This window comes from Puntigrus tetrazona, chromosome 11, assembly GCF_018831695.1.
Source record: "Puntigrus tetrazona isolate hp1 chromosome 11, ASM1883169v1, whole genome shotgun sequence".
Lineage (NCBI taxonomy): Eukaryota > Metazoa > Chordata > Actinopteri > Cypriniformes > Cyprinidae > Puntigrus > Puntigrus tetrazona.
Genome location: NC_056709.1, coordinates 3,581,783 through 3,596,839, shown reverse-complemented (window position 1 = coordinate 3,596,839; position 15,057 = coordinate 3,581,783). Strand labels below are relative to the sequence as shown.

At 35.7% G+C, this 15,057-nt stretch overlaps 1 protein-coding gene across 3 annotated transcripts in view; it reads right to left on the bottom strand.

The window, feature by feature from the left end:
- cpne5b (copine Vb) overlaps positions 1–15,057 on the bottom strand; it is a 113,592-nt gene that overhangs the window by 60,450 nt on the left and 38,085 nt on the right. For 2 of the 3 annotated variants that reach the window (XM_043252867.1, XM_043252865.1), the window contains exons 5-7: positions 12,558–12,597; positions 11,941–11,958; positions 11,751–11,827 (exon numbers count right to left, since the gene is read on the bottom strand). In XM_043252867.1, the coding sequence (XP_043108802.1) occupies positions 11,751–11,827; positions 11,941–11,958; positions 12,558–12,597 (135 nt within the window). The remainder of the gene's footprint in view (positions 1–11,750; positions 11,828–11,940; positions 11,959–12,557; positions 12,598–15,057) is intronic. The other variant, XM_043252866.1, reaches the window with a different exon arrangement.

Sequence of the window (15,057 nt, the reverse complement as noted above, 5' to 3'; positions counted from 1 at the left end):
TGACCAAAAACAACTAAATTCTTATGCCATTATAAGATAATAATCCAAGTAAATGCTCCAGTGCGTTCGTCCAAATATATCATGTCAGAGTCATGCCACTCAGTCAGGTGTGCCAGAATTCGTATTTAATATTTCATGCCAAATAAATATATATATTTTTTTAATGTGTGTGTAATATTTTTTTTCTAGGGTTTTTGTAAGAGTCGTGGGCTGCTCTGAATATTTATTAGTTATTTTATTTTCAAGTGTTTCTCATCTTTTTGATTATTATCTTTAATTTGGGTATTTTAATGTTTTATATGTTTATGTAAAGCATTTTAAGATGTAATATTTAAATTATTATTATTATTATTTTTTTATTGATTGATTATTATTATTTTATTATTGTGAAGTTATTACGCTGGCTAGCTTTAGGTTTCTTAATAAAAGCGCTGAAATATATTAATGTCGATGTCATTGAAATCTGTACCATTCGTGACCACAGTGATGTTTTAGGCTATATCCAGTATGTGGCGCATATTGAAACATTTGGCTTCATACTGATTCACTTCCTTCACCCTATGAACAAAGGTGAGAAAGGGGAGTTAAAACGGATGCATTTAAAAATAAAATGCTTGTAAAAGTAGGCTGAAATACCCAGCAGACAAGCCATATGCCATAGGCCACATATAAGTCCAAATTCAAGGCATCACAAGATGATCACAACAGGTTAAAAACGTTATTATTAGCTATTTTTTACATTTTTGACAACAACAAAAATAATAATAGGCTAATAATAATAATAGGCCTAATAAAAACTATAAACATTATAAATACAGCTATGCTATTTTCGTTCTTTTCTAAAATATAATAGACTAAAACAGCACAGTGAGGCAGTGCTCACGCTGAATGGCACAGACTGTACAGGCTATTTAAGCAGTTGAGCAGTGTAATTTTTTATTTGTTACTTCAATTCCTTTTTTATTTTGATAATGACCAGGTTGCAATGTTAAGTGAAAACAAGCAGGTCTTTTGGCCTTGCGAAGTACGCAATAATTTCAATATAATACAGCCCGCAGTGATGAATGTTTGCTGCAGCTTCACTGTCATGTCTTTCCAGTGTAGAGCCTTCCCTGTGGTCCTGCGTAACACACCGGCGTCTCGCATGATCTTTTGTATCTGTAAAACTGCATTTTTCCTTCTCAAAAGCACAGCTGAATTGCAACCTATGTTCTCAACGTCAAATGCAGAAATGTTAATTCATGCATTTATTGAATATCGTAGTGCTTTATTGGGTGTTTGTTCTGCATGCTTGATAAACAGACTTCAGCTGTTCAGGAATGCAGCATCTAGAGCCTTTTCTAGAACCAGCAAGTATGACCATATTAGCCCGGTTCGGGCTAAAAATTTAACTGCTGGTTGTCCAGCCAGAGGAAAACTGGCCCCCAACTGAGCCTGGTTTCTCCCGAGGTTCTTTTTCTTTCCATCTGTCACGGATGAGGTTCTGGTTCCTTGCCGCTGTTGCCTTTGGCTTGCTTAGTTGGTGACACTTAATTTCTAGAGATTATCGTTGATTTGATTACACAGATGATCTCTGCATTTAATAAAAATGAAGTCTTTCATCTTGGTGTTATACATTACTATCGCTCTATTCTCCTAGATGATACCGCTCAGTGCTAAGACACAGTCTGTATTATTAAAAGCGCTACATAAATAAAAGTGATTGATTGATTGATAAGTACCTTAGTAACTACATGTTAACTAATTCGCATTATTTTGCAACTAGATGTCTAACTCTCAAAGTAGACTGTTAGGGCAGGTTTAGGGTAAAATAAGAAAAAGTGGACATATACTTGTAAAGTTTCTCATAGTATATTATATGTTTCATCAAAATAAAGTGTTAGAAGATATTAAGCAGATAGTCTTCGAACACTCTAATGACTGCTAGTTGACATGCAGTTACAAAGTTACTTATTGTTTAAAGCGGACTATTGAAATAAAGTGTTGACAATATTGATTCGAGCTAATTTAGACTGTTTTTAGAACTAATTTGTGCATATTTCTCTTTTGACTCGGACAAGATGTTTTTAGCCAGTTAAAATGTCTCGATGAGTTTTTAATTTCACAAGATGTTAATAGTTGGACTACAGTAATGTGAATTACTACTTGTGATGTTTTCATCAACTACTTGGACTCTCATTCTCATGACACTCATTCACTGGAGAGGACTCATCCATTTTCATTTTTAGAAGGAATAACTACTGTCCGATACTTTACAAAACCTGCAAAAGCTTACAAAGACTTCAGTCATTACTAGTGAGTACTAATTCATTAATCAGAGTTACTAGTTAGTAGTTACTAGTGCTAATATTGCGTTACTCATGAGTTATTGTGCAGTTATTCATTCATGATGGAACTGTACTCTAAAGTGTTACAGATGATATGAGTAAAGCACTGTTATCTTACAGGTTATATATATATGAAAGCTGTGTGTGTGTGTGTGTGTATATATTTAAACAGCTGAATTGAGAGTGTGTAATTACACATAAAGCCAACCATGAATCTCCCAGAGTAAAGATCAGGAGCAAAAAAAGTGAGGCGCAGACAAAATGCCATCTCTTTCCTGGAGATATAAAAATACTCTCCTTATCAAACCCAAGCGACAGGCTGCAAAGGGCTGTTTGGAAAGGCAGCGAGGGGAACTTATTATGCAGTTGCTTTTATACACATCTGCATACTGGAGATACACAATAACAAACCTCAAAGGACCCGCCACTATTTAGGTGAGGTTCTAAAATAGCTGGTCGCCATACCAACGACGAGGTGTAGCGTTTGTGACAGCGAGATGAGCTGTGTGATTTCTCACCGTGGAAGTCTCAAAGTTGTTGTGATTCTGGGAGACAAGGCAAATCTAAAATATCACCTATTACATATGCAGAATTCATCATCTGTCATGATCGGGGAGCAAATGCACAGCTTGTTTGGTGATGCATGCTTCTAAAAGACAATCAATAGAAGTGCGGGTTATGCATTCTGATCAAACAAAGGAAGATACGGGCTTGATGTTGACACATGAACCAGACAAAAGATCGTTCAAAGTCTTCAGTTCCTCCAGCTTTCATTTAAGCAGCCTGGAAAATGCAGAGCAGAAATGAAGGGGGCTCGTATACGGATATTACCACAGCCTCATGAAACCCAAATCAGACGGCTAATTTCAGATAAAGGTCTTGGCTTATTTCCATTACTGAAATCTCACACAATATGCCTGGATTGTTTTGGTTCAGTTCGTTATTGAGAAATATGGTTTAGAAATGGCTGCTAAAATAGCAATGCTGCTTTAAGATGGGCTGGGATTTTGCAAGAAACAAGGCATTAATGTCTGATATTATAAGAAAGCATGGTCATAAACTGTTTTATGACCACGCTTCCTTATAATATAAGACATTAATGTCCTTTATTGTATAGAAATCGTGCATATGGCACAGTAAACCCAAATTTAATACAAATCCAATTACAAAGTTATGATTAGTTTCTTCTATTTGTTCAAAATGTATGCCTGTCAATACATTTTGAATTTTGGGAAGAAAATATACCAATATTGTGCAGTCCAATTTTGTTTTCTTTCATAATTCTTCTGAGTGGAGTTGTGGAAGCAACTAGAGCAGTGGTTCCCAACCGGTGTGCCGCGGCACTAAGGGGTGCCGTGAGATCTTTTGAGGGTGCCGCCAAAATTTCAACAAAATTTTTTTATTAAGGCAGAATCAGTGTAAACAGTATTCTCATATCATCTAGGACTAGGTATAAGGTGTTGTTGCATGCAAACTCTCGAAATGAAACAAATAAATAAATAATAATAAAAAAGCTACGGAGATTTTAAATATCTATTTCCTTATAGGGGTGCTGGGAACTTTTGAAAGGCTTTCCAAGGGTGCCTCAAACAAGAAAAGGTTGGGAACCACTGAACTAGAGGATAACAGAATTGGCATGGTCACAACATGCTGGAAGAAAAACTAGCACAGGCCAGATTTTTTTAAACATCTTGGCCCAGTTTCATAGACAGGGCTTAGACTAGGGCATAGTTCAATTAGGATATTTAAGTAATGTTTATTAACGTGCAAAAAAAACCCATTACAATTATGCTTTCTGAGACAAAACTAACGCCCTAATATATTTTAAGATCAGTCAGTGCAAGCTTTTTTTTAAAATTGAAACAGCTCAGAATGGGGAATAATTTTTAAGTGGCATGGTCATATTTCAAAATAGTGTTTGCCTGTATTCCACGCAGAACTGAGGGTCTAAGAGTCAGAATTTGTTTCTGTGGTAATCACCAGCAGGTCACAGATGGCATTTGTCCAAAGATCCTCTTTCTTATATTTAAATAAAATATAAATCTGGTTTTGTGGTACATTTACATAGTTTGGGATTTGGGGGAACTAAACACAAAGCTGAATACCAAGTGATCTTAGGGCAAAAGCCTGCATTTTCAACGAGTTTTATTCATGGAGCAGAAAGAAAAGGTGTAAGGGGAATTCACACAATTCTGAGACCAGCAGGAAATTAGAAATTATATTCAACAAAAAGAAGATGGGCACTCACAACTCACTGCAGCAATAATTCAGCTGGCTTTGTATTCAGCGCTGTTAATCTAATTTGATATTCCAATGAGAAACAGAAAGTCAAAACTCTCATCCCACCGCAGTGAACTTGGTGTATGTAACAGGTTCGAGCCTGAACTAAGAAAACCTCAGGTCAAGAGATGTTAATTGCTCTTATTTAACTGCATCCTATTATTTAGTCTGGGTGACTGTCTTTGAATTTCAATTGCTGTCGTTTTGTATTTGTGCCTAATTACAGGTCACCATCAGCCACATAATGCCCACATAACTATCTTGATTATGTTAGACAACATCCGGTTCATAAATAAAGTTCTGCTTGTAATGAAAAGGGAGTTCATGTGTTATTTATTTAATAGTTATAGCAGTGAAACATTTTACGACTGATCGGTTTTATTAGCTGCATCTCAAATTATGACATGGCTTTCATGGTACATTTTCTTTCCTGTGTAGTTGTATTTTCTGTTGAAACAGGAAGTTAGGGTGGAGCATGTCGGTACGGTACAGCTGAGCATTTCAAACAATTGACGGTTGAGAAATTAATGTATGAACAAGCAACAATTTGCTGCCTGCTATTGATAGTAAAGGCATTTTATGACAAAAGATACAATAGTTTTACAATAGTCTAGTCCAAGATCGGTTTTTGTTTTTGTCAGTTTATTCAGAAAAGATTTTCAGCATTTTTATCTGCAATTAAGTGGCTTTAAAGCTAACATATGTAAACAAAACCTGATTCTTGATTTTATGTTGACACTGCAAAACTTTGCATATGCTAGAAACAAAGTAGCAAGTATACGCAAACCCTTTCTACGTAAAAATCAGTCAAATCATGCAATGTGGATGGCGCCCAGTCTTGCTCGAGACTAAAAAGCGTAGAATGGAAAGACTTGAAAGCGTAAGCTACGTAGAGCTTTCTGCGAGCATGATTCGAGATGGAGTGAAACACGTTTCATGCATTCATTTAACTCCTTTTTGAAGCACAAAGAAAGTAGGCACCGACAACAAAACTACATAGAGAATAATAGTTCCTTTGCATAAAACATTTGGGCGGTGTTATGAAAATAAACCCACTCTGTGACGTAGAAAGTGTGGGATTGTTTTAACAAGTCGTTTTAAGGGGGTGTGGACATGTCATAACTTTTATAAAGAATCTCTTTGATTTTGAGACTTTAGTCTGTGTAACTTCAGAGACTGCACTCCAAAGAGAAAAGAAAAATTAAAATCGCATCATATGACCCCTTTAAATGTTTTTTTTAAATAAGTCTCTAAATGCCCACTGACACCAAAAACAATCGTTTTAAAAATAACGATAGTAGCGTCAGCGAACGTTATCATCTGTTTATTCTAAATGCATACTCATCTGCCGCTTTAAATTCTCGAGTCTATTATAGGAGGATGGATTCTAATTGGCTTTGTCAATATTTTTATTGCTCACCAACTTGAAAAAAAAATTATGAAAGTGATTTCAGCAGTACTGTTTCTCTGTGTCTTTATCGTTTTAGTTGTTAGTATATTTTAAAAATACATCTAAAGGAGCAAAAATCATTCTAATACGCTAACCTACATTTTCTGATTATTATCAGTGTTGAAAACAGTTATGCTGCTTGATTTTTTGTGAAAACCGCAATGCTTTTTTTCAGTTCGAAAGAAGTATTTATTGTTAAATTACAGACCCTAAACTTTAAAACAGCTTTTAAATCTCTCCTGGCTCCTAAACAGTCTCTTATTCTGTTAATCTTAAGCGAACAAATCATTTACATTGACTTTCAAGAATAGAGTGAGGGGATGAAAGTCTGGAAAATAGCATTTCATGTCAAGATGAGAGAAAGCACTTCTTAATCTAACTGTCTCGATCTCTCTTTACCAGAGGAAGCTTTGATCTTTCTCACATTAGAATGCATCATGTACATCAACACTCTTCGTCTTCTTTATAGAGGAGATACTTCTTTCACACATGCCTCTCAACTGCCAGGTTCTTTCTAAAAAGGTCAATTCACCGACATTTTGCTGTTAATCGACACAGTCAGTACATTTCAATTAATCTACCTAGAGCAAATCCTCCTTATGGATGCATTTACATGTACAAAAAGAATGAACATCAAGTGGCTTTATAGTATACAGATATTATAGAAACTCTTGGAAATGCTCAAGTTTGTTCCCCCACTATATTTAATGAAATATGAATGTTGGCTGACCAAACACAAGGCCACAAGACTTGGCTTGTTAGCAGGGGCCCGTTAAACCCGGTCATAACTACACCATCTGGCTGCAAAAAGCATCTTTATCAACTGACTGCCTTTCAAAAGTAGCCTACAAAATAAAACTTTTTACAAGCAACACATAAATCCTGAGCAAATATGCATTAGCTGCACGGCTGCTATTGAGATAAATGGGAAAGCCAGCGGAAAGCTCTCTCCTTAAAACAGGTGAAATTCTAATTTTATCTCCAAATACAATCCAGTCTCATGAGGCACGTTCCTCTTTGTTGCTGTACTTGTTCAGAACTGGCTCTTTCTTATTGCTTATTACCTTCTAGCCCGTTATTCATCTGCCATTCAAGCACACACACTTGATCTGTGGCGTTTTTTTGCACTGAATATGCTTAGTGTTTTCCTCTGCTTTTTTCTCTCACGTCCCTCTTTCATCATCAAACCCCGACCTGCGACTCATAATTAATGTGAGGTCCAATTTCCTGAAGATTAAAGGCAAAACAATTAAAAGCAGCAGAGAAAGGAGGTGGAAGTGGAGGAAGCAGTGTAGATAGAAGCTTTTGTTTGCTTGTTTTGAAAATAGCACTGAGGCGGTTTTTGAAATGCATTATGTTATTAGAACCACGATTGGCCACGAGAAATAAGAACAAATCCAAGGCTATATAGGAGTCACAAGAGATGGTTTTGTTACCTCTCCAAAATGTGTGGAGTAGATTGGCACTCTTGATGCACATTTTAAGTCTTCACACCTCCATAATGATCTGCTCGGTTTGCTTTAGAGGGGTCTGGGTTCATTTGAAACATTAACAAAATTCTAGTGAACCGCTCTGAAACCCCACAAGGGTCCAACCTTTTGACATTCAGAAAAGCAGCACTTTAGAAATTACTTTGTTATTGCAGACATATTTGAATGCATTTTCTAATGATTTCCTTGAGTCGGTGTTCGTGACAATTACTAAATGAAAATAAATAAATGTAATAAATGTAAAAAACACACACACACACACACACACACACATATATATATATATATATATATATATATATATATATATATATATATATATATATATATATATATATATATATAATGACAACATCTTCAGGTAGCAAAGTAATGCAGCAACAGTCGATCATCAACATCATTTTATCAACATGGTGCACTATATTAGCTCATATACCATTAAATAACACATTAAAAGCAAAACCACATAGCTAAAACAAGTCACAATACTTGATGTGTTACTAAAACCGCCGAATCACAAATAATGTGTTATACTTGCGGCCTCAGAAGTAGAGAGAAATGTGCTTTCATGTTGAGTGTCTTGTGGACAGAAGGTTGGCTCTTGTAATAGACACTGCATAAATGTGTTTTAGGAGAGCTTATTAAGCCATTGAAAACAGATTGGTGTCCGTGCTGGAGCTCTCCCTCGCCCCTGAGACTCAGACATATGTGGCTGGGAGTGTCTGGGTCCATGACGCTGTAAAATGAACACAGGCATCTCTCATACCTTTACTTTTGCTGTTTCTACATTTAATTACGCACTGACATTTACATCCACAGCAACACGTAATAGACCTCATTATGACGGGGGGGGTTGTCTAGTACTTAAAGTTAGCTTCCTGCCATCTGCAGATGGTGCTCATGCAAGGAGAGTTAAAGTACACTAATTGCGATACTTGCTGGATGTTCAGCAGCACACTGCAGGGCAGAGCTTGTATAAAATATTTCAAGAATATATCTCTGAAAATGTGTGGGGCTTTCCATAAATAGGGTATGAAATAGGGCTAGAAACATCAAAAAATCTGATTTATGTAATTCTTTAACAAAGTTTTAGAAAGAGAAAGTGTTTAATATAAAATTTTGTTTGCCAGCCTCAGGGTCAAATTAAATATTGCTAAACTAATAGATCAAATAGAACTTTTTATTTAATGTGTGGTTGTGGTTTTGGTATATTTGTGTGTATGACACTGGACACTTTTACTGTGATAAAAAAGGCAGCTTAAAATTTGAAGGCAACCAGCTGAAGCAGATTTTTGAGTTTTCTCAACTTATTTTTGCAGGAGTTTCCCGACTTTTGTTACACAAACTCAAAAAATCCATTGAAGTTTGTTGCCTTAAAACTTGTTCTTGTTTTGAACTCTAATTCATCAAGTGGTTTTCTCTTTACTGCCTGATTTTAGTAACATTACATTATTACAGTTAATGTAATACACATTTGTAAATTTAAGATAAATCTGTACATTTTTAACTTGCATCTTCCATTTTTACTGTATTTGTCCCCTAACCCTGTTACTGCATAAGGTCTTTCTGAAAATGTTTTATTAAATTAAATTTAAAAACGTTTTTATATGCAGTCTTGTCAGTAATTCCAAATTAGCTACTAGGTTAGTTATTAAGATAGTGTTAGAATCATGCAAATGTAAAAAATTACTATATACAATAAAAATCAGATAATCGATAATTGGCAAGTTTCGTTATACATTGAAAAACAGTAACTATCCTTACATTTTCCATAATTCCCTGTAAAACAGCTATCATGTATGTTGTGGTGTTTTGTGTTCATGCGTATGACATTGTGCAACTTTTATATAATGCTCCTGAAAACTTTACACACTTTAAAGCTTTCTCTTTACCACCTGTGTTACTATGGAGGTTATCAGTATAGGTTCAAGTCAAAAACAAATTTAAATCCAACGAAAAAGGAACTGTTGATTTGAACAAAAGTATGCACAATGTTAAATTAATCCCAAATGAATGTAAAGTGTCTTATGATCTCTGAAAATGTGTATGAATCTCTCTATACCTGTATGAAAATCTCATATCTTTAAAGCCTTGGCACGTCAGGGGCAGGCTAGCAGACATTAATCTTTCAGGTTTACTGATTTTAGATCTTTTTCATTAGTGTCACGAAAGCCTCATGTGGTCAGCATATCTTTTGATGCCTGCAGCGGGATACAGGCTTAACGCAGCATGGGCATGACAACAGCAGCACAGTAAAACTGAATCTCTCCGAGACGTGATAGAAACACACATGCTGACAGTGAATATCCTCGCACTTGTTCAAAGTGTACTGTGTTATCCCTTTCAGTTTATTAGACTCTCTACAAGCCTGAAGGAGGCAATTTACTGTGTTTGCCGGGCTTTACGAGTCCAGTTGTTCCCTCGAGAAGAGTTTCTTTGAGTCAATCAATGGAAAACATGTTCGCGTTCTCCACACGCACACTGAACTTCGAACACGGACCACTGGCTCAGAGGCGTAAGCATGTATTGTGTGTTTCATGCAGGAAAGCCGTGAATCAACACAGAGAGTCATTTTTCAAACAATATTGGCGTTTGCATTAATGTAGAGCTCATGTAAACACCTTTCCCAGCTCTCCAGTACTAAACAACCGCATGAGTTACTGTATTGTGTTCTTTTTCCAGCTAATTCCAGCTCTCATTAAAAGTGCCTGCCTTGGGACTTTCTAAATACGCGATTCTGCTTTTGTAAGACATAACAAAGAAACTTATGGAGAAAAGGAAAAAATGCACGTCTCAACATTTTTACACCGAGCAAACTATCCTCTGACAAGTTTACCCACAATGCACGGTTATAGCTAATGAGGATCGCTAGCTAAGCCTTGAAATCTGTTGATCTCACACATCAGGGTACCTCTCTAATTAAAGAGTTTCTCAGCCAGAAACACTGCGCTCCGCGATCAGACTCCATCTGGATGGACCTGCTCTACAAGGGCCAATGACGGGGAAACGAAAAGACTAACAATGCTTTCGAAAAAATGGGCCACAGACGACTGCTTTCGCTAATGTGTCCTCTGCCAACACTGAAAGAGCCAACAGAAACAAGCAGGGTGCAAAATGAACACTCGCCAAGCCCCAAATGCGACTAAAAATTGGTTTTGGCATGTAAATAAAACAGAGTTAACTTGCCAGTAACCTTCTTAGGAAATTCAATATTATATATGTTAAGTAATGGAACAATGACCTGTGCTGGCTGGCATTAATATGTCTTTTAATATATAAAAAAGGGTTATATAAAAATAATTCATTTAATATAAATATTAAATGATATTGTATTATATTAAGTTTACATTTTACACTCAATTGCACTTTAGTTTTAATACTAGCATAGAAAACACACAATCATTAAAAAAGTTGGGTTCAGTATACAATCAAAAACATAAATTTTTGTATATTTTTACAGATGCTAAAACGTACAATTTAGATGCATTACAACATTTAAAACGTACAAATCGTTACATATTTATTTTGTAAATAAAAAAGATAAGCGTCAATAAGCGATTTCGATTTTTGGAATATAAAAGGATATAACATGGAACTGATCGAAATATGCAAGAAAATATCAATTTTCGTAGCAACATAGCATTTGAAAATATTTTTGCAGTCGCTAATCCCACTCCTACCACTAAACCGAAACATCTCTGTACAGTATAAGATGCAAAAAAAATGCAAAGAAAAAAATTATTTATCGCAAAAATGTCAAAGGCAATACTAAAAGTAACTCAAACGACGATGTTTTGCAGCCGCATACCTATCTGGCAGAATACAGTAAGTTTGTGTAAATTGCAGAGCAGAATTTATGTTGTTGACCAATTCATATTATTAACTATTTGCTTGTTAGCATGCCAGTTATTAAAGTACATTCTGCGTGACCATATTCTACATCCCTAATCCCAACCAATACCTATAAACCAATAAACGTAACAACTACCTCACAAACTATTAATAAGCAGCATATTAGGAGTTTAATTAGACAAAAGTCTATAATTAGACCCTAAAATGAAGTGCGACCAAAATGAAAAATCCTGGCTCCTAGATGTACCCGACCCTGGCAGGTTTGACTAAGATGTGACCCTGGAAACAAGCCAGCACAGTTCCAGCAGGCACACTTTTGAAAACACAGCTGTGATTTGAATTTTTACTCACCCAAGAGGCTTCTCTAATCGGCTGGCCGGAGACCCTACGATTTCACCCAGTGTGCAGAACATCTGGCCAAGAAAGTCCTAGATGGAGCCGGTAGGATGAAGCAGAAGAGGCGGTAAGAGCTTATCAAATTCAACAAATACCAACGCTCTGCCTTCTTCTTATAGTAGTGAATTGAAAGGCAAAGACGTACGTATAGATCAAGGGGCTTCTGGGAAGGAGCACGGCCATGTTTACAATAGAGCACAGCATGTAACAGAAAGCACAAGACACAAATGCAATACCAGCCACAGACAACAACACACACACAATTTAGGGGATGATCAGACCAGAGAAGACAGTGATGATTAGTGTACATGCATTAAATGAGATGTGATAAGGATCACAGAAATGGGGAGGAATGTGAAGAAAATATATCCAAATATATTGTCCCCTGATCATTTTTTGATGATTTTGCTTCTGCACAAGTAAATATGCCAGTGGTTTTAAAGCTAAATAAAATTTTTAAATAACAATAATTTTATTATCCAAAACTCCATCCTGTAGGTTTTAAATGTGTATTCAAAAAGCATTACAAATAATACCCGCTTATATAATATACACAAGATCTGTTTCACGACTGTGGACCCAACTAAAAGAAATATTCATGTGAATATCTAATGTCATTTCAAATTGAAAGTAACAACATCTCAGTGGCTTTCTCTTGAAAAAGGGGAGTGCATTGCAAAATATATTTGGATATTTTCTTTTTTGAAGAAACTGATTTGCATTTTAATGTTTTCATTCATATCACATTACAACACTACTTACGTGTTTGGAAAGATCAGGACTTTTAGAGTCAACATCATATCTGAATTAAGTAGAGGAAAAAAAACACTGTTATCCAAAGTCTTCAAACACATTGAGTAGCTAATTAAAAGATAAGCTATTAAACTTTAAAATTAAACAAATACTTTAATAGACAAATGCTCATATACAGTGCCTTGCAAAAGTATTCATACCCCTTAATTTTTCTCCATTCTGTTATGTTGCTGCCTTATGTTAAACTGCTTTTTTCCAAATCAATCTACACTCCATACACCATAACTGTACAGCAAAAAAACAAGATGTCTCAATAAAATGTCTAGCAGCTGATATGCATATCTGAGCAAGTGATGGAGAAGGGCTTTGGTTAGAGGGGTGACCAAGAACCAGATGGTCACTCTAGTTAAGCTCCATGATCAAATGCATATGTGAAGATAGAAGAAATCTACAAAAGGACAAACATCTCATGAATTTCGGCTGTATGGGAGTGTGATAATTCTCGATTCTCTCCTTAGTTAAGACACACGAAAACACACTTGAAGTTTGCAAAAATGTATTTAATGCATCTAAAATGCATCTAAAGGACCCTCAGACTCTAAGAAACAAGATTCTCCGGTCTGACAAATCTCAATACTAAGCATTATGTTTGAAGGAAAACTGCTCATCATCTGCAGAGTACCATCCCAAAAGGAAAGTCTGCTGGTGGCAATCTCATGCCGCAAGTCTGATTTTCAACGGCAGGGACTGAGAGACTCAACAGAGCAGAAGGAACGCTGAGGGAAGCAAAATATAGAGATAGCCTTAAAGAAAACCCAGTCCGGAGAATTCAGAAACTCAGACTGGGCTAACTGGGTTCACCTTTCAACAGGACAAAGTCCCTAAGCACACAACAAGAGTTGCTTGAGTGGCCCAGCCACAGCCTGGGATTGAACTCAATCAAATATTTCTGGTGAAACTTAAAAATGTGGATCTGCCCCCATCCAACCCGACCTGAGCTTGAAAGGTGAAGAGGTGAGGAGAACAGGATTGCCTCAGCTAAATATTTAGTCAAGAATATGAATACTTATGCAAAGTACATATTTAAAGTTTTTTTATTTCTAATAAATTTACAAAGTTGTTATGTTTTTGCTTTGTCAGTGTGGTGTACTGTATGAAGTCTAGATGTTTATGTGTGGGGAGGGGGGTAATGTAAAGCAGCTTAAGGGAGCAACATAAAATGTGGGGAAAAAAAATCAAGGGGTGCAGGTACAGTTCACACACACAAAAAACTTTTCAAACATGATTGCTGTGCATAAACTTTATGTTTTCCTATTAAAGCAATGCATCTCTCTACTTCAAAAATAAAGTTAGGAATATTCTGTATTCCTACAAACATTAGGAAACAGTTTTTATAAATTGACAGTATGCTTGTCATTACATTACAGAACAACAACAACAAAGAACAAAAAAAAAGAAGAAAACAACAACAACAAAACTAGAACAATGAAAAGGCATATTTCAAGAGTAAAAACACATATTTGCATAAACAGAGTATGAGTTAGAATATTTTTCACAGCCTCGCGGTATTGATATAGATAGAAATGTGAGAGATGCAAGCAAAAATATAAAAAAACAACACAATTTAACACAGAAAAAAAGGAGGGGGGGGATTATAGTCTTATACAAAACACTCAATTTTCAGCTAAATGCATTTCATTACTGAAGGCAGCGATGTCGTTTTCAAAGATCAGCTAAGTTTCAATAGGATCTCTGTAACCAAATTGACAATAATCACTGGAAATTGGGTTTCCCCAACTAAGCAAGCCAGAGAACCAAAACCCCTTGCACTTATTGTGTACATACATGCTTTACATTGTATTTAGATTAGAAAATACTGTTCTGTAGCTACATCCATAATTATCATTGTTGACCTTTTACCTTTTAAACTTAACCATAACACCAAATCTGTCCTTAACCTCACCCATATCCCACATCGAGAGCAGCAAAAGTGTTCAGCAACCCCAAACCTACCTGATAGTTAACAAATTTGCATTTGACATGAAAACACATTTGCTGATGCTACTGCGCCATTTCAACTTCATTTTACACAGATTTGAACTGTTTTGTGAAACCATAGTTATATAGGTATATATATATATATATATATATATATATATATATATATATATATATATATATATATATATATATATATCACTTGCCATGTCGTCCCAAACCTATAAAAGCTTTATGGGGCTAAGTGATTAATAACTAAATTTAATTTAAGTACATTCATTTAAAGACATTTTTTAATCTAGTATGCTAGATTTGTGCTGCATTCAGTAAATTGAGAGAGGGTGTAAAAGCCTGTTCACACCAAGGACGATATCTATAAGCAATAACTATAGTTTAAAATTAAATCATAATAAAATGGGAAATGAGAACCTAAGAATCATTTCATGCATTGCAATATTCACGTTCAGTGACAGAAGAAACAGGAAGTGGGAGGAGGTGAGAAGGTTTTCCA